Below are 18985 nucleotides of genomic sequence, written 5' to 3'. Positions count from 1 at the left end.
CACAAAATGTATAGTCTTTAAGTAGAGCTAGGATGGTACTGATGTCAATTCATTCTACTCTGTGGTTTGGTCGGGTACAGAAGTCCAGGCAGAACATAAATGGGGATTCCAATGCGCCTCACTAAAAACTAAATTACGCAGGAGAAATGTGCAAGATTCTGCATCCAAATGCAGGACAGTTTTGAAAAGTTTTCTTACCTACATTTGAGGCTTTTACAGTATAAGCATAATGACTACTATAAGGCTATCAAACTGCCTCATCGAAGGTGTCTATGGCTCCAGTCTAAGGGCTGCTTTCAGTCAAAAACCCAGAGAAAATAATGACCATCGCGCAATTTATGAAGGAGTTAACACAAGAGAAATCAGACAATTCTCCTGCATTATCCTACTTTTCATGGGTTACTGTAGTCCCCATAGAACAAAGCATTGATTGTGGCTGTAAACTAAAGGCATCTTACCTATCTCTATGGGGTCCACAGAAGCCAGAATGGCTTTACATGATTCCCAACCAGGTCGAATCCTATGCGCATGTGTGGTTCAGATTTGACAATCGCCAGTAGCGCTAAGCAGCCCGTACAGAACTCAAACACTTTGTGTATAAGCGGGTTCTTCTCGGGGGCTCCCATAGTAAATAGCAGCAGTGCTTCAATATGCATTGCTGCGATACATATTGCTTGACACCGCACTAACTTAATAAATAGACCAATAAGTGAGAACTTAATAGTCTCTATTAAATACCATTTTCACAGAACCTGCTATACACATGTTATAAAATGTGTGCCCCCACTCAGGCATTCTATAGACCAATGTTGGCTAACCTGTGACACTCCAGGTGTTGTGAAAATACAAGTCCCAGCATACTCTTCCAGCAATAAGCATGCTATATATTGACAAAGCATGCTGGGACTTGTAGTTCCACAACATCTGGAGTGTCACAGGTTAGCCAACACTGCTATAGACTGTAAGCTTAAGAGCAGGGCCCAATTACCACCTTGTCTGTTAACATCCAATCTTGTCTTATTACTGTGTGTTCCCAATTGTAAAGCGCTACAAACTACTCTGGGGCTATAGAAAGAATTGTCAATAATAATTTGTTCATGACATAAAAATAGAAAACAAATGAATTTGTAAATAATTGTTTATAAAACCTGATTTTCAAGGATCTTTTGTACTAGGCTATAAGTCCTACACGTCCAACCTGAAAACCAGTGGCCTACTATATTTAGTACCCATTGACACAGTATGTGGCAGTTCTGCCAACTTAGGAATGTTATATGATCCATGCCTGCATTATTTGAAAATCACACACACATTTTATATATATATATATATATATATATTATATACACACACACACATTATATATCACTGTCTGCTGTCCTAGGTCAAGTACAATAGGTGTGGTGTGTCATGTGTGGTATTTACTGTGCACAAGCCTCCTGTTCCTTCATCACAAATTGTCATTTTTACCTGTGTACTCATGGTGGCATGTAAAACAGTGTGGTCAACAAATAATACCCAAGTCCTGGGGCTCTCTTCATTGACACTGGTGGCATGTAATAACAACCCCCCCAGTTTGTGTGGCACAATACCAGACAAAAGAGGCACCTCAGTACAAAATTGATTTGGTCTTTCATATCGGTTTGCCAGTGCTCTGACAGACAGTGCCAGGGAGACATGTCTATTTACTGGGTAGCTTACCTCCTCAATGGCTGACACGGAGTTCCTGCACTGGGTCAGCCTGGTGGTGAAGTTAGAAGCGGTGGGAGACTTGTAATCCTCATTGGTCTCTGATATAAATTCCGACACACTGATCTGATCCGGCATGATGATGAGGAGGAGTGACCAAGGGCAACTCACAGAGGAGGGGGGCACTCACCTCTACACACAGGGGTGCAAAACTACATGCACCCACACTAGCCAGTCACCCTGAGAAAGGAACTCTTACTCCGCACAGCCACTACAGAGGCGCAAAACAACAAAGCAGAGACGAGGTACCATGCACATTAAACACAAGTAATAGTACACCAGGCACACTGATCTGACAACAAAGGCAGGAGCGCTGAAACTCTACAGTCGCTCATACACACAAGTTGAAAGTCAGATGACAGCAGGGATCAAATGTGCCCGAGCTGCATCCCCAGCAGCAGCAGCCGCTCCATGAGTCTGAGATCCCCAGAGTAGGGTAGTGGCTCCTGGGTGCACCTCCCAGTCACCACTCCTCTCTCCCAGTATCAACCCCTGTATGACCACTCCTCTAATCCAGTATCAACCCCTGTATGACCACTCCTCTAATCCAGTATCAACCCCAGTATAACCACTCCTCTCTCCCAAGATCAGCCCCAGTATGACCACTCCTCTCTCCCAAGATCAGCCCCAGTATGACCACTCCTCTCTCCCAGTATCAACCCCAGTATGACCACTCCTCTAATCCAGTATCAACCCCAGTATAACCACTCCTCTAATCCAGTATCAACCCCTGTATGACCACTCCTCTAATCCAGTATCAACCCCTGTATGACCACTCCTCTAATCCAATATCAACCCCAGTATGACCACTCCTCTCTCCCAGTATCAACCCCTGTATGACCACTCCTCTCTCCCAGTATCAACCCCAGTATGACCACTCCTCTCTCCCAGTATCAACCCCAGTATGACCACTCCTCTCTCCCAGTATCAACCCCAGTATGACCACTCCTCTCTCCTAGTCACCACTCCTCTCTCCCAGTATCAACCCCAGTATGACCACTCCTCTCTCCCAGTATCAACCCCAGTATGACCACTCCTCTCTCCCAGTATCAACCCCAGTATGACCACTCCTCTCTCCCAGTATCAACCCCAGTATGACCACTCCTCTCTCCCAGTATCAACCCCAGTATGACCACTCCTCTCTCCCAGTATCAACCCCTGTATAACCTCTCCTCTATTCCAGTATAACCACTCCTCTATTCCAGTATTAATCCCAAATAACCACTCCTCTATTCCTGTATCAACCCCAGTATGACCACGCCCCTATTCCAGTATAACCACACCTCTATCCCAGTGTAACCACGCCCATGCCAGTATCAACCCTGTGTAGCCACGCCTCCATCCCGATTGTCAGTATACCGCCGGTATCCTCCTCAGTACACACTCCTGTCTATCAGTGTGATCCCACTATGTTCCCCGGTGTGTGCACCCCTCTATTTGGTGACTCTCCCACAGCTACTGTCCTCTCTGTTCCCTCCTCCTCCTCATCTAACACCGGACCCCACCTCGTTCCTCCTCCCTGACACTCCCCGTCCACCTGCAACACTCTCACCCTTACCTATGGCAGCCCCCGCCCCCAAACTCACCTTCTGTCATCCGTCCCCTCCCCTCACAGTGTCCTGTCCTACTTCCCTCCAATAAGTATAATCACCATTATATATATAGCAGTGTGCACACGGGGCTGTGTAAGATCACTATTACTGTATGATCTACCAAACGCTGACCAGGATCACTCTCCGGGATGGAACAGGTTAACGTTCAAAACATTGGCCGTTTGCTTTTGTATAAACTTTATTAACATCGTACAAAGGAAAACTGGCGTGATCCTCACCGGCCGTACTCTTCTGAGTGACATGCCAGAAGGAAAGGGGGCGGGGCGTTATCTGTGGGCGGCTCCCTTCATAGATTGTATTTATTTATTTATTCATTCATAACAACTGACCTAGGCAGACACAGTAGTTGTTTCTCACAAGTAATACTGTATAGCCAGAGCTCTGTAATGTAAAAGCTAGGACGTTTTTAGTTTACCCATATGCATTGTTATGAGAGCTGCTATAAGACTTTTCTGGGTCCTGTCAAAGTTCACATTTTGGGTCCCCAGTTTTTGCAAAATATGAGGAGAAATCTGTCACTGTATCCCAAAACTGTAACCTCACCCTCCTCCACCTGGTACAAAATGCTCTGTTCCTGAACACCCCACTTAATCTCCTACAGTTACCTGTGCTGAATTAATTGATGAGAAGGTTGGGCGTGGTCATGTTGGAGGATCAAAGTTAATGGTTAAGCTGGGTACACACTACAGAAATTTCAACCAACTTTTTATGCCGAGCGATTTTACATGCGATCGATGTTCCGATCGCTCGGTCCATGGACTGCATACACACTAGCCTTGTTTAGGACGATAAAGGGAAGAGCGGACGTCCCTTTAGCGACTTTTTACAGCCATGTTGTTGTGAGCAATGACTGTAATTTTTTACTCACTGTTGTGGATCGGTCGGAAGTTTATACACACTACACAGCGGAAACGAGATTGGAACGAAAATATTAAACGGTACGACCAACCAAATGAGGCGACAATCGTCCATTTGGGCAGACTTTCGACCATCGTGTCACTGCACACACTGACCAGACTTTTGAACGAGCGGTCGTATGTCGGCTGATTTAGCCGATTATTGGATGAAAACTGTGTAGTGTGTACCCAGCGTTAGACTTTGGACTAGGCACTGGTGACACTATCACCACTGTAGGGGGTGCAGCCACCACAGTGAGCAGAGGTGAGGGGGGCTTGTCCAGGAATGCCGTTCCACCTGCCCATTTCTTCTGAGCACGCGTGGGAACTGGCACATGCACAGTCAAGTCCCAATTAGATGACTTGTGTGCTGTCAGGAATTAGACCTGATTGCAGGGACAGTCAGGAAGTATATCCAGCTACATGTTGCTCTCCTAATTTATTATCATTATTCTCCTTATTGCTTTGTTGTCTGTTTTTTATAGGATGGCGGTAGTGCAGTGGTGGGACTAAGGACCATAGTAAATTAGGGAGGGAAAAATTAAAATGTATTATTTTTTTGTGGGGGAGGAACGGGAGTTCTTTGGGAATATGTTAATGTCTTATATTGCTGGGGCAAGCGTGAACTTCTGTTCCCTCTGTAAGTGACACCGAGTCTGTGGTAGGGAAATCTATGTTTATGTGGGGGGACATACGTGTGCTCATTGCTAGCTGTCTAGGGTCTATATGTATACAGGTATATACAGTAGTGTAATGTTGAATACAAGGAGGTAAGGCAAAATAACATCAAAGGCGTGCATAGGGTAAGAACTGTCAGTAGAATGGTATGGTGAAAAGGTGCCAGGAAATGCCATGAAATAAACAATTTGGCATGAACGTGTGTGTGGGGCGGGGGTATCTTCCCTGTGGCCTAATGGAGTCTTAACCTGGCTCTGCATCCATATCATGATTTTCTCAGACAGTTTGGAAGTGGTGAAAGCTGGCAAACCAAAGTGCTCAAGACATATCTAAAACCAAATAAAGATATATGTACTTATGCAGGTCTTTTTTTTCCATACCACTTTCAAGCATCGAAAATGATGACATTATTGTTGGGAATATTACGTATCCCTTTCCCGCCTTTGAGGTTCTCCTTGTACATAACTGACTGCTTCACTCTTTCCTTTTTGGAGCTCCAGATGAAGTGGAAGACTGTCATTGTGATGGTCTTGCAGACTGTAGCAAATTGTGGCCAAGTTTGGGTCATGTACTGCAGAATTGCGAGGTATCTTGTTGCGCAGCTCCAGTGCTTTCCCTTCTATGCTGAGGTCTCTGAGGTTTCACAGTCCATATTTCTGTTGAACTGTTGCAAGTCTTTTCTCCCAACACTTCAGGGCTGCCTCCTATCCACCTCTGACTTGATTGAATGCATCGGGGGATAACAGATGCCACTGGCCGAAGAGCATCGCCTCTAACTTCCCGCAGTTGACCTTTGCCCCTGAAGCTCAGTGAACGTTCCCACAGGTCTGGACTAGACAGTCACCAAACGCTGGTCAGTGCAGTAGACAGTGACGTTACACAGGTAGAGCAAGCACTTGGCCTCTTGTCGGTCTGGACCCGGTGCAGTGATACCTCTTAACTCGGATTCTGTTTGATGCAAATCGTGAAGAGCTTTAAACAAACAAAAAGAAGATGTGAAAGATGGCAGCCTTGTCTTACCCCAGAGAAAACTGGTAAGGAGTCTGTCTTCCAACCGTTCACCAACATAGAACTGTAAATGTGAAGGTACCTAAGGTTAACATACGAACAAAACATTTCTCCCAAACCAAACAATGACATACCTGTGAGCTGGGCTGGGCTGGGCAGAAAAAAAAACTATTTTGGGCCGGTGCAGTCTCTATTGGTAACTGGCCCTTCCTCCAGGACCAGCCATCTTTCATCACTGGTCGCTGATCCTTCCAATCCGTCCCCCCTCCCTCCCTTTCTTTCCTCCCTCCTCTATGTGTGGCCTGCGAGAGACCCAGTGAGGTGACGGGACCTTTAATTTAGTGCTTGGGTGATTTAGGACTATTGATTGAATATGGAGCTGAATTTGGGGAGGAGGATTATAAATTATTTAATATCAGGGATGGTTGTGGGAAATGGTTATATACAAATGGGAATACTATTAATTTAATGTTGAGGCTGGTTGAACGGAAATAGATCTATTTAGCAAATGTGAATACTATTATTTTAATAATGTTGGCGCTGGAAGGAGGCCTAAATATAAAACATGGGTGCTATGGAATTAACACCGGGGCTAGTTGGAGTTTTCTAAATTTCATGTACCCATTTTTTTCCCAAATAGGGCACCAACATTCCAGGATCCAGACAAGCAACAAGTAAAGACACCAGCAGCCAAGAACAGGTAGGAGAAAGCAGGACAGTTTGCCAACTGTCCTGAGTCTAGTGGGACTGTCCCACTATTTGGGTGACTGTCTCACTTAGTCAGGATTTGGTCCGACTACAAGGTCAGTTGAGAGGCATGTCCCACTTCACACTGTACTGCTCATGAAGGCAGAGCTACATGCACCTAACAGTAGTGCACACAGTATTGCCTATGTATTTGCCTAAAATTATAACCATATTACATCATAGGGGCCCTGCTGTCTTAAGTGCCCCGGGCCCCCCAGAGCAATAATCCAGCTCTGGGCCAGGGTGTCAGATTGACACCTGGGAGTATATTTACTAAACTGCAGGTTTGAAAAAGTGGAGATGTTGCCTATAGCAACCAATCAGATTCTAGTTATCTTTTATTTAGCACATTCTACAAAATGACAGCTAGAATCTGATTGGTTGCTATAGGCAACATCCACACTTTTTTAAACACGCAGTTTAGTAAATCTAGGCCCTAGTGCTCTACTCCTCCTCCCAGAAGCACCCCTTATGTTTGTTTTAAGTTAACCCTAAAACAAATAATAACCATATTAGTATATAGGGCAAAGCAAAAATAAGCCCTTTTGCTGGTAAAAACATCAGGTTTTTAAAACAGGCTTTTTGCATTTTGATAACTCCCATTATAATCAGCCATGTATGTTTTAAAAAAAAAGGTGCTGTAGGGGGAAGGAATATATAACAGAAAATTCAATATCAAGCGAGGTTTGTTTTTTGTTGCACTATTTATTTTCATTATGTAAGAATGATCATTTATAATAATAAAGCATCGCTGGGTTAAACAACACTAAAAAAGCCTTTTTTTTATATTGATAAATATATATTGTACCAAAAGCCACCGCTTATGGATGGGCCGCTACTTATGGGCCAGTGAGGTAGCTCAAAGAGCCTGTCAGGCAGCAACAAGTCTGTTATGGTGGTAAACTTAGTCTCACTTTATCATCTCGATAGAGGGAGAGACTGAGAGCTCCACTGTACAGTATGTGAATGACACTCTGGCATCAAATCAGTGCAGCTGATTCATTCTGATTCCCTGCAGCACTGTATCCCACATGTCCGGACCTCTCACAGTGAGAGGTCCGGACATGAATTGCCTGTGGCCGGGACAGAGGAGATTCAGGGGAACCTGGGAAGACTGGGCACCCCCCATAGCCAGGACTCCAGTGTGTACTTTGTAGTTGCCATGTAGACCTGGTGCCCGGATTTTGTTGAGCCTTCAGATTTTTACATTTATTTTTTATTTGATTGACGATATGATCATATGAAAGAGGAGACTCTTGCTTTTAGAAATGGCAAGTTCTTTTAAGACTCCAAGGGGGTACATTTATCAAGCTGCAGGTTTGAAAAAGTGGTGATGTTGCTTCTAGCAACCAATCAGATTCTAGCTGAGATATTACATTTCTTTTAAGGCCTTTCCTAACTAGAAGCATAATTTTGTCCCTCCCCCTTCCTGACCTGAGGAGAATACATATGGCATATACTGTAACTGTTTGCAGTAAGTTATAGTTTCTACTTTTGGTCCCGAACCACAATAAAACACCTAGTGCATGTGGTTAAATCAGTTATTGATGTCAACTAGAGAGAGACAGAGAAACAACAGAATCTGCACAGATCTTCCAACAATCTTAAATCAAAACCAGACACACCCGGCTCCTTGAGTAGCTCATCATGTAGACAGGGAACTGGATGCAATCAACAGTAATTCTCTCCACTATTACAAGCAGATCTATGAAGATGGGCCCCTGGTTTGATGCACAAAACATGTGATGCTTGCAGAGTATTGTTTGCAAAAGTTGGATTGGCGCCAGCCACTAACGCTCAGGAAATAACAAGAGGTTGAGGTCCCTGGAGAGTATTCTTGTATTTCTTAATGTGTCATTTTTGGCTACATGGAAAAAAATACATTTTTCCCCATAGCAATATTATTTACTTCCATTTTATATTGGGGTTTTTTTCTGTGATGTTCATATTAAGGTATTTTTATTATTATTTTATTGTTAGAATTTCTAGCGAACATAAAATATGTCTAAGGTTTTTCTTAAAACCTTTTAAACAAGTTAATATGATGTGAAAGATAGGAATAGAGTTGGATTTCATGTGAGTTGTTTAGGGTGAGCTAGAAACATTGACAAACACGCAGCCTATAAAAATGACACAAAAACATTTAAAGTTACCTTTTTTTGAGAATCTTTCTATGTAAGCAACATGTAAAACCTGGTTGATCGCCAACAGTAGGCAGGGAGGAGGGAACATACACCTTACATCTTCTTGTTGGATTGGCTTGTCCACTGTTCATGACTATAGTAAATCTATAGCTGTTGCAGTGAGATGTGAGGATATGTGATGATATGATTCAGAAAACATTGTTATTACTTTTCTGCTACTACTAAAACAGATAATGACGCTGCTTAGTTATTCATGAGAACCAATCCACTGCTTTAAGCTAGACCATACTTCCCAACTCTCCCGGAATGTCCGGGAGACTCCTGCATTTCGTGTGAGTCTCCCGGACTCACACGAGTGTGTGGCAATCTCCCTGATCTGCCCACTTCCTAGTGAAGTTGGCAGAATTCGGTTCAAACGCCGCGATTCACCGGCAATCGCTGTAAAATGACGCGTGTTGCGTCATTACGTCATGGGGACGGGGCCAAAAGGATGCAATTTTCGGAGCCCTGCCCCCTGCACGCCCACCTTCCCCGGCAGGCTCCCAGATTATACTTGCCATAAGTTGGCAAGTATGAGCTAGACCAGTGATGGGAAACAGGTGGCCCTAGGCTGCATGCGGCCCTCTGAGTCTTCCCCTGTGGCCCCCAGCTCCTTCTTGCTTTGTTATATTTGTTTGTTATAGCTTGTAACACTTGCTTAAAGTGCCAGCTGATATGTTATTACAATAGGGTTCTCTTTCCTTTATTAAATCTACTGTTTTCATTTATTGCTGAGATTATGAGTAATTTTCGGCTGTTTTGAAGGTCAGAGGACTGCGCCATACAACTCCTGAAGTGCTTACTGTTGACCGTCACTGAGTTAGACCCAGGATTCTTAAACTGTTCAGGTACCAAAAATGGGATGCCAAGCTATTTAGTGTGGAGTCCCGCTGTCCTTTCATTCCAACCTTTTGTTTACATCCATCTAATATACAGATTTATAAACTTGATTTTTTTAATTATTTTATTAAATACAGGTTTTATTATAAGCCATGGATGCCCAGATCGGGTCTTCTCATTGCACCTACACATAAGGGGAATCAATACACCTGCTCCAAATATTCTTACATTTTAGTATGGCTTTCCTGTTAGGCTGCACAAATCTTGATTGTCCAAAGGTTTCCAAAAAGGTGTGTAAGGATCCAAACCTTCACCACCCACCATTTTATTTTTTGGCGTTACATATTTTTACAGCTTAACAAGGGAGCCAAGTGATTATCATATGTACCTGGCAGTAAATCCTGCAGTGGGGTATGACCACCAGGGCTGCCAAGAGGAATTCAGGGCCCCGGTACAACAAATTCATGGGGCCCCCCTCATAGCTGAGCATGGTAAAAAAAATTGCGCCGCCGTAAAATTTTTCGGGGTTCTGGCCGTGCATTTGGGGGCGTGGCAAATTCGCCATTGGGGCGTGGCTAACACATCAAAATCGCTCGGCTCTCAATTCGCACGAGCGTCACATATGTCCAAGCACTCCTGGCTTTCAGGACATCTAGCACCAAAGTGTAGTATAGAAAAAATGCAGTGTGTACACAAAGAGTTCAGTCTTGGCCTCCACCTTACATTGGGCACAACACTCACCAAAAATTTACATTGTCCCTACTAGAATCACAACATTTCACATACTGTCCTGCTCTCTCCTACCTGTTCTTCTCACTTTCACCACCTGTTGCTGCATGTTTCTTTAGTTGCGGCTTGTCTGGATCCTGGAATGCTGGGGCCCTATTTGGAAAAAAATAGCTACATTTAGATAATTCCAAACAACCCTGGCGTTAAATCAATACCATCCACGATTAATAATTAGGCCTTCCTCCAGCTCCAATATTACAATAATGTGCCCCTTCATCATCGTCATGCCTTATGATTACACTGCGCCCTCCATGCTGCTTTTGCCCCCTTCATCTGGCTCCCCTTCATCACACTATACTATGCTGCTCCCCCCCCTTTTTCAATCCCACTGTGCCATGCGTCCCCCCCCTTTTTAACCCCACTGTGCCATGCTGCCTACCATTTTTTAACCCCACTGTGCCATGCTGACCCCTGTTTTTTAACCCCACTGTGCCATGCTGCCCTGTTTTTTAACCCCTCTGTGCCCCCCCTCATTTTTTAACCCCTGTCATGCTGCCCCCCTCCTCCTTTTTTAACTTCTCTGTCATGCTGCCCCTCTCCCCGTTTTTAAACCCTCTATGCCCCCCTCATTTTTTAACCCCTGTCATGCTGCCCCCTCCCTCATTTTTTAACTTCTCTGTCATGCTGCCCCCTCCCCCGTTTTTAACCCCTCTATGCCCCCCTCATTTTTTTAACCCCTGTCATGCTGCCCCCTCCCTCATTTTTTAACTTCTCTGTCATGCAGCCCCCCCCCGTTTGTAACCCCTCTATGCCCCCCCTTTTTTTTTTAACCCCTGTCATGCTGCCTCCCCGTTTTTTAACTCCTCCGTGCCCCCCCTCATTTTCCTCCCTGCACTTACCTTTTCTCTTTTCTTGGTCTTCTCTGCTGCTCTGTGCTCCATTGCTCCAGACTGACTGAATGCTGGGCATGACATGATGACATCACACCCGGCATTCAGACAGTCTGAATGGAGCACAGAGCAGCAGAGAGGAGGGATGCCGGTTCCGCGATCAGGTGAGTATGTTTTGTTGTTTTTTTTAAACTAGCCTGCTCCCCCCACCAACGACCGAGCCTCCCCTCCCCTGCAAAAAAAAAAGCAAAAAAAAAAAAGAAAGAAAGAAAAAAACACGTTTTTTTAAAAAAAAAAAAAAAGCAGCAGCGCAAGGGCCTGGGCCGGGCCCCCTGACATGCCCGGGTAATTAGTACCCGCTCCCCCCCCCCCTCTCGGCGGCCCTGATGACCACTACACATTAGCCTCGACAACTCCCAGTGTAAATCATGATAATCTGGGTGTGACACCCAGAATTTTAGGTGGGCTAGTTGTGAGGCATAATAATAGAGCCTAAGATTGGGGAATTTCTAGGTCAGCTTAGTTTTATTTTAGCTCTAGGCCAGAAAGTCCTCTGGACTGCCACTCTCATATTTTTCACGTAGCCCTACAAAATGTACATTATAATGCCTGAGTCTTACCTCACCGTCAGACAAGCAGACATTTGAGTTTCAAGATTAGTAATTTGATCTTTCATAGGAGAAGTCATATCTTCCAAATTTGAAGTATGGTTGTCACACACCAGGCTCTCAGGTCCTCTCACTTACCCCTCCTCTGTTTTTAAAAGCTGTCCTTGCGGTCCTCAGGCTCTGCGGTTTTAGATCTCTCTGCAAGATGCTGCCCTGTCTGTCTCCGTTCCAGAGATCCCTCCAGAATCAGTATATGGGTGCTACCATCTTGGATTTAGTCACATGATTCATCTCAGTCAATAGAGGATCGCAGTCTCCACTCTAAGTTTCCCTCGAAAACCAGTCACTGGGAGCTGCCATCTTGGATCTAGTCACCTGATCTATCTCAGCAACTCGGAGTGCTGCTTCAGCCCAGCTGTCCATAGTCTCCAATCAGGAAACAACAACTACTATAACAGGACTTCCTAGAGCCCTTACCTGTTGCCAGTACAACATTGTATTTTCAAATGCTAACCTTGTTCCCAGCAGACCTTTCTATTGGTCTAGTTCAGACAGTGCAGTCTAGTTCCATCATTCCAATTCCATTTTGATTCAAGCATTCCGGTTCCAACATTTTGGTTCCATTCCAGTTCCACCATTCCGGTTTAGTAATCCAGTTCTAGCCTGGTCTCCTCTGCTAGTCTATCACCACCCGTACCAGTCCTTTCATTTACATGCAAAAGAACATAATCGGGCCACCCAGCTTTGTGTACGTAGTCGCCAGTCTAACTTCAGAGACACCACCCAGTCTGGGGACAGCCAGATCCTCAGGCGTAAGAAAGTAATGAAAATAGAAGAAAATGTGTCTTAAGGGTACACTTTTATTTATTAATGTTTGATAATCCAAATTTAAAATATAAATTTTATTTGTTAATTTAAAACAAAACATTAGCGAAATATTAAAAAAGGAATAATGATGTAGATGAAAGTATGATAAGTAAATAAATATATATTTATAAATATTTTTATGTAGATCCTCAGGCATGATAGTTTGCACTGACCAAATGGATGCCACTGGTGATCTGCCTCAAGGAGCAGGCTTAATGCAAAGCCTGGTGAATCGTCTCATGAGTCAGGAAACTGCACAGGGACAAATCATGCAGTTCCTTCAAGAATTGTCTTCTCATCTGGATAGCATTCAAACTACTCTCAGTTCAGATGCCTCTTCTGTTCCTGCACAAGAATCCACCTGATCAAGCTCCTGCCATAGCTTCTCCTCTTCATCTGCCAATTCCTTCCAAGTTCGATGGCGATCCAAAACTGTGCAGAAGGTTTCTGAACCAATGTGAGATCCATTTTGAGCTCCAGCCCAACAATTTCCATACAGAGAAAGCAACAGTTGCATACACTATCTCCCTGCTATCGGGACAAGCATTAGTGTCACACATTGTACCAGCTAACCTGCATTTGGGTCACTGTTCTTACCTGTTTCCCTTGGTTATCACTCCCTGCATTCACTTGCTGGTCTGAACTGAGCAGGCACACAACTGGTCTTTTCAAAACTTCCTGCATTCTCTTGATTGGCTAATTGCCTGTCAGCTCTGTCTATTTAAAGCACCTGCTTCTCTACTAAGTTGCCAGATGGATGGAAGTCGCATCTCGGATATTATTATTACCCACCAGACTCATCCTCTCAAGATTAGAGTGGGGATACTCATAATTGCTTAAGCTTCTTATCATTCCCAAAGCTTCACATTCCTAGTTCTGGGTTTACCTTTAGTTACATAACCCCAAGATTAATTGGACTACGTCTCAGATTAAATCTTGGGGTGTATCTTGTAAGGAATCCTGCCCCCAGTGTGTTATACCATTTACCACTTACCTTACAGGGACTTCTCAGATGTCTTTAGTAAAGCTGGTGCTGACTCCTTACCAGAGAGAACACCTCCTAGGGGGCATAGCTACCCACTCTCTCTCCCTGAGACTAAATCAATGTCTGAATATATCCAGGAAAACCTTAAGAAGAGGTTTATCTGTCCATATTCCTGACCTGCAGGAGCAGGTTTCTTTTTTGTGAAGAAAAAAGATGACGGTCTTCACCCCTGCATTGTCTATAGAGGTTTGAATGATATTGCGTTATCCTTTGCTCCTTATCACGGAACTGTTTGATCGTGTCAGAGTTGCCACCATCTTTACCAAACTAGATTTGAGAGGGGCTTACAAGTTAATTCGAATTTGTGACAGGGACGTACCCTGTCATGCCATTCAGATTGAGTAATGCCCCAGCATTATTGCAGCATTACGTCAGGTCAAGGAAATTTTCCTTGACCTCCTCTACAAAACAGTTGTTGTCTACTTGGACTACATTCTTATCTCCCCCAATAATCTGGAATCACATCAAAGAGGATCTTTCACAACTCCGTATCCAATCAGCTCTTTTGTAAGTTGGAGAAATGCATCTTTGAAGTACCATCCATCTGCTTTTTAGGTTACATTATTTCTGGTACTAACTTACAGATGGACCCAGAGAAGCTCAAGGTGATTCTCAACTGGCCTCTTCCAACCACTCTCAAGGTGGTCCAACGCTTTCTGGGCTTTGCGAACTATTACAGGAAATTCATTCGAAATTTCTCCACTCATGTGGCTCCTGTCACAGCCCTTACCAAAAGGGGGTCTGATCCCTCCCATTGGTCTGAATAAGCTAAAGCAGCATTCCATTGCATCAAACAACTTTTCATTTCTGCGCCAGTTCTTTGCCAGCCTGCTTTATCCTGACCTTTTATCCTGGAAGTTAGTGCCTCTGTAGTAGGTGTAGGTGCTGTTTTATCCCAACATTTTGAAGATGGATATCTTCATCCCTGTGACTATTTTTCTCGCAAATTTCTGCCGGCATAGAAAAACTACTCTATTGGAGATCAAGAATTATTAGCCATTAAGTTGGCTTTGCAGGAATGGAGACATTTGTTGGAAGGTACCAAATACTTCATCTCTGTTGTCACAGATCATAAAAACTTTCTGTATCTAAAGTCAGCCCAGTTAGATGGGCCTTGTACTTTTGCAAGTTTGATTTCAAGGTAACCTACCTGCCAGAAGCCCAGAATTGTAAGGCCAATGCCCTTTCTCGTTCAATAGTTCAAGATGATGATCTTTGCCTCACCAAAAAAAAGTACCATCATCAATCCTGCGTCCGTTTCTACCACCAATATTGTTCTTACTCTGCCACTGGGGAAAATGTTCGCAGCTCCAGCACAGTAATTGCTTCAATGGGCTCATGCCTCCCGATTCTCTGGACATTCTGGAGTTCAAAAGACTCTCAAATTTATCCAAAGATCCTATTGGTGGCCTACTCTCAAGCAGGACATCCAAGAATTCATAGCTTCCTGTTCCAGGTGTGCCTAACATAAAATATCTCGTCGGACACCTGCCGGCCAAATTCAACCATTGTCTATTCCACACCAACCCTGGACTCATATGTCTATGGACTTCATTAATGATCTACCAGTTTCTAATGGGTTCAACACCATCTGGGTTGTAGTTGACAGGTTCTCCAAGATGGCCCATTTTATCACTCTCACTGGTCTACCCACCGCTCCAAAACTAGCTCAATTGTTTATTCAGGAGATTTTCAAACTCCATGGCTTGCCCTCAGAAATAATCTCCCATTGTGGGGTCCAGTTTGTGGCCAAGTTCTGGCGGTCTGTGTGTTCAGCTCTCCGAGTGAAGCTCAAGTTTTCATCTGCCTATCATCCCCTAGCAAATGGCCAAACTAAAAGGGTGAATCAGAACTTAGAAACATTTCTTCGCATATTTGTCTCATCTTCACAAGACAATTGGAAAGAACTTTTACCCTGGGCAAAATTCTCACACAATAATTAGTACCACTCCTCCTTTGGGTCTACACCCTTTTTTACGGTCTATAGTCTTCATCCTAGAATACTTAAGTTCCAGTCTCTTCCTTCTGCCATTGTACCTGATGCTGATAATACTTTACGTTAGTTCACTAAAATATGTAAGGAAGTCCGTTCTTCCCTGTTAAAGGCTTCCTCCAATTACAAAAAATTTGCTGATCACAAACGTGGAGCAGTACCCAGTCTCAAACCAGGGGATAGAGTATGGCTTTTCACTTGCAACCTGAGGCTTAAGGTACCTTCCATAAATTTTGCCCCTCACTACATTGGTCCTATCACACACCAGGCTCTCAGGTCTTGTCACTTTCCCCTCACTGTCTTTCTAAGCCGTCCCTGTGGTCCTCAGGCTTTGCTGGTTTGAGATCTCTCTGCAAGATGCTGCCCTGTCCAGTGGCGCACGCAGGGGGGGGGTTTCTGAGTCTCTAGAAACCCCCCCCCCTGCGCTAACTAAGTTGCCACTGTCATATACAGCAGCCGCGGCGCTGTCAAAGAAGCGTCCGCGGCGGTGCTGTATTGTATACAGCACCGCCGCAGACGCTTCTTAGACAGCGCCGCGGCTGCTGTATAGGACAGCGCTGGCTAAACGGAGCTGCTCTCTCTCTCGTGGGTTTTTTTTTTTCCGGTCAGCGGGGGGAAACCCCCCCCCACCCCCGACAATCCTCCGTGCGCCCATGCTGTCTGGACTCCACTCCAGAGATCCCTCCAGAATCAGTGTATAGGCACTGCCATCTTGGATTCGGTCACATGATTCCTCTCAGCCAATAAGAGGATAACAGTCTCCACTCCAGGTTTCCCTCCAAAACCAGTCAATGGGAGCTGCTATCTTGGATCTACTCACCTGATCCATCTCAGCAACTCAGAGTGCTGCTTCAGCCCAGCTGGCCGCAGTCTCCAATCAGGAAACAACAACTAGTATAAAAGGTCTTTATGGAGCCCTTACCTGTTGCCAGTGCAACATTGTAGTTTCAAATGCCAACCTGATTCCCAGCAGTCTGCAGTCTTTTCTGTTGTTCCAGCTCAGACAGTGCAGTCTGCATATCGGCTCAAGTCTGGTTCCAGCATTTCGGTTCCAGCATTCCAAATTCATTCCAGTTCCAGCATTCCAGTTCTATTCTGGTTCCATCATTCCAATTTCATTCTGGTTCCATTTCGTTCTAGCATTCCGGTTCCAATCTAGTTCAGCGATCTAGTTTCAGCCTGGTCTCCTCTGCTAGTCTATCACCACCTGTACCAGTCCTTTCATTTACATACAAAGGAACATAATCAGTCCACCCAGCTTTGTACGTAGTCGCCAGCCTAACTTCAGAGACACAACCCAGTCTGGGCACAGACAGATCCTCAGTCATGACAATAGTGTTCTGCTTCTCCTACTGTTTCTCTGATTTTGTGCATGCCATGCTGGAGTAATGAAAGGTCAGCTGGCCCCTCTCCAATTTTCTCTGTCATCCTTTTTCAGAAGAGCCAATAGCCTGTAAAACTTGTTGAAGGGTGATTTCTGTGTCCCCAGGTGCTGTTATCTCCGGAGCTGTAGAAGATGATTGAGAGGATGAGGATAGTTGTGAATCTCCAACATTATTTGCTTTTGACAAGCAGCAAAATGCTCAAGCCCCATGTGTGATATATAATATATAAATATTCAAGCTGTCACTGATATAGTCAGATACATTAGGAGCACTTAAGCAAGTCACTAGGCCCCTGGTTAAATGTAAGGTCTACGAATGCAGTGCTACAAAGTAAGATATCTTAGGTCTACATAGGCCTGTAGTGTACAGACAATTAGGAGAGGTGAATATTCTCTGTCTACAGCTTAACAATTGGCAAATGTGTGTCCCATGCATTCTTGAACTCTTGTCTTTTTCTTCATTTGTGACCCATTATATGCGGAGAAAACTAAGACTCTATCCACGGTTTGAATTTCTAATGACTTTGGAAACAATTTTATTTTTGTTATATGTATTTATGATATTGAATTGTTTTTGATTATATGTATCTGTGTGTTACATGCGATGTGCGCCTGAGATACACACGTATCAACTTGCATGTATAGGAACCATACGAGTCATTAGCTGCTTTTTGTGGAATATACAATGTTTTTCAACACAGTTTAGTCCTGACTAAACTGAAGTTAGGCTGGGGGGGGGGGGGGGTGGTGAGGGCGCAAAGGTAAAATGTGAGTACAAATTTAGAGATTTAGAGATGGAAGGGGGCTTGTCCTAGCTCAACTCTGAATTGCAGTGTAATAATAGAGCTATCCAGTATTTGTGTTCAGTATTTCTCCCTGCATACAAAGAAATAATAATGCATAAAGTGCTCCGTTTTTGCATTTCTATTTTTTGCTTTTTTTGCCCACAACAACACATTCTTACTAATTTAATCCTGGCAGCACGGTGGCGTAGTGGTTAAAACTTCTGCCTTACAGCACTGTGGTCATGAGTTCAATTCCCGACCATGGCCTTATCTGTGAGGAGTTTGTATGTTCTCCCCGTGTTTGCGTGGGTGTCACGGGCACTAGGAGTCTTTGCCCAGGATATCACCAGATGATGGACTTACCAGAGTAATATAGTTGGTACTATGGTTCTCTGGTAGCAGGGTGACAACGGAACAGGAGAAACAGCAGATGGTGAGAGAATGCTCGAGGAAAGTCTTTGACTAGCAGCAACTGGTAATGAGTAGATGCATGTACACGAGGAACTAGATGGACAAGGGAACGTGAGGAAAGTCAGTGGTCTGCGTATAGCAAGTTGTACCACTGCTATAGTGAGGAGGAATGTCCAGGAGTAGCGAGGAGGTAGTGAGAGTCAGCGGTCTGCGTATAGCAAGTTGTACCGCTGTCTAGGTGAAGGAATGGAATCCAGGTGAAGGTAGGTAACAGGGAAGTCAGTGGTCTGCGTATAGCAAGTTGTACCACTGCTTATGTGAGAGGATACTTGAAACTGGTGTCACAGGGAACAGGAGTCAGTGGTCTGCGTCAGCAAGTTGTACCACTGCTATATATATGTGAGGAGGGGCATGAGGAGATGAATGTAAAGCAGAGTATACACGGGGCACACAGAACTTGATCCCACGATGATATCCACAATACAACGATAACTGACAAGCACTGCTTGAAGTATACAAAGTCACAATAACTATCCAGGCAATAGGAAACAAAGTCAAT

The 18985-nt window shown here is 44.3% G+C and overlaps 1 protein-coding gene across 2 annotated transcripts in view; it reads right to left on the bottom strand.

Moving 5' to 3' along the window:
- ASAP2 (ArfGAP with SH3 domain, ankyrin repeat and PH domain 2) overlaps positions 1 to 2325 on the bottom strand; it is a 134834-nt gene extending 132509 nt beyond the window's left edge. For both annotated transcript variants that reach the window (XM_075201456.1, XM_075201457.1), the window contains exon 1: positions 1702 to 2325. In XM_075201456.1, coding sequence (XP_075057557.1) covers positions 1702 to 1827 — 126 coding nt within the window. In that variant the 5' untranslated portion in view covers positions 1828 to 2325. The remainder of the gene's footprint in view (positions 1 to 1701) is intronic.
- Between the last annotated feature and the right edge of the window lie 16660 nt (positions 2326 to 18985).

Source organism: Mixophyes fleayi, chromosome 3 (genome assembly GCF_038048845.1).
Source record: "Mixophyes fleayi isolate aMixFle1 chromosome 3, aMixFle1.hap1, whole genome shotgun sequence".
NCBI classification, from domain to species: Eukaryota; Metazoa; Chordata; class Amphibia; order Anura; family Limnodynastidae; genus Mixophyes; species Mixophyes fleayi.
The sequence above is the reverse complement of the archived record's forward strand: the minus strand, read 5'-3'. Positions and strand labels throughout refer to the sequence as shown.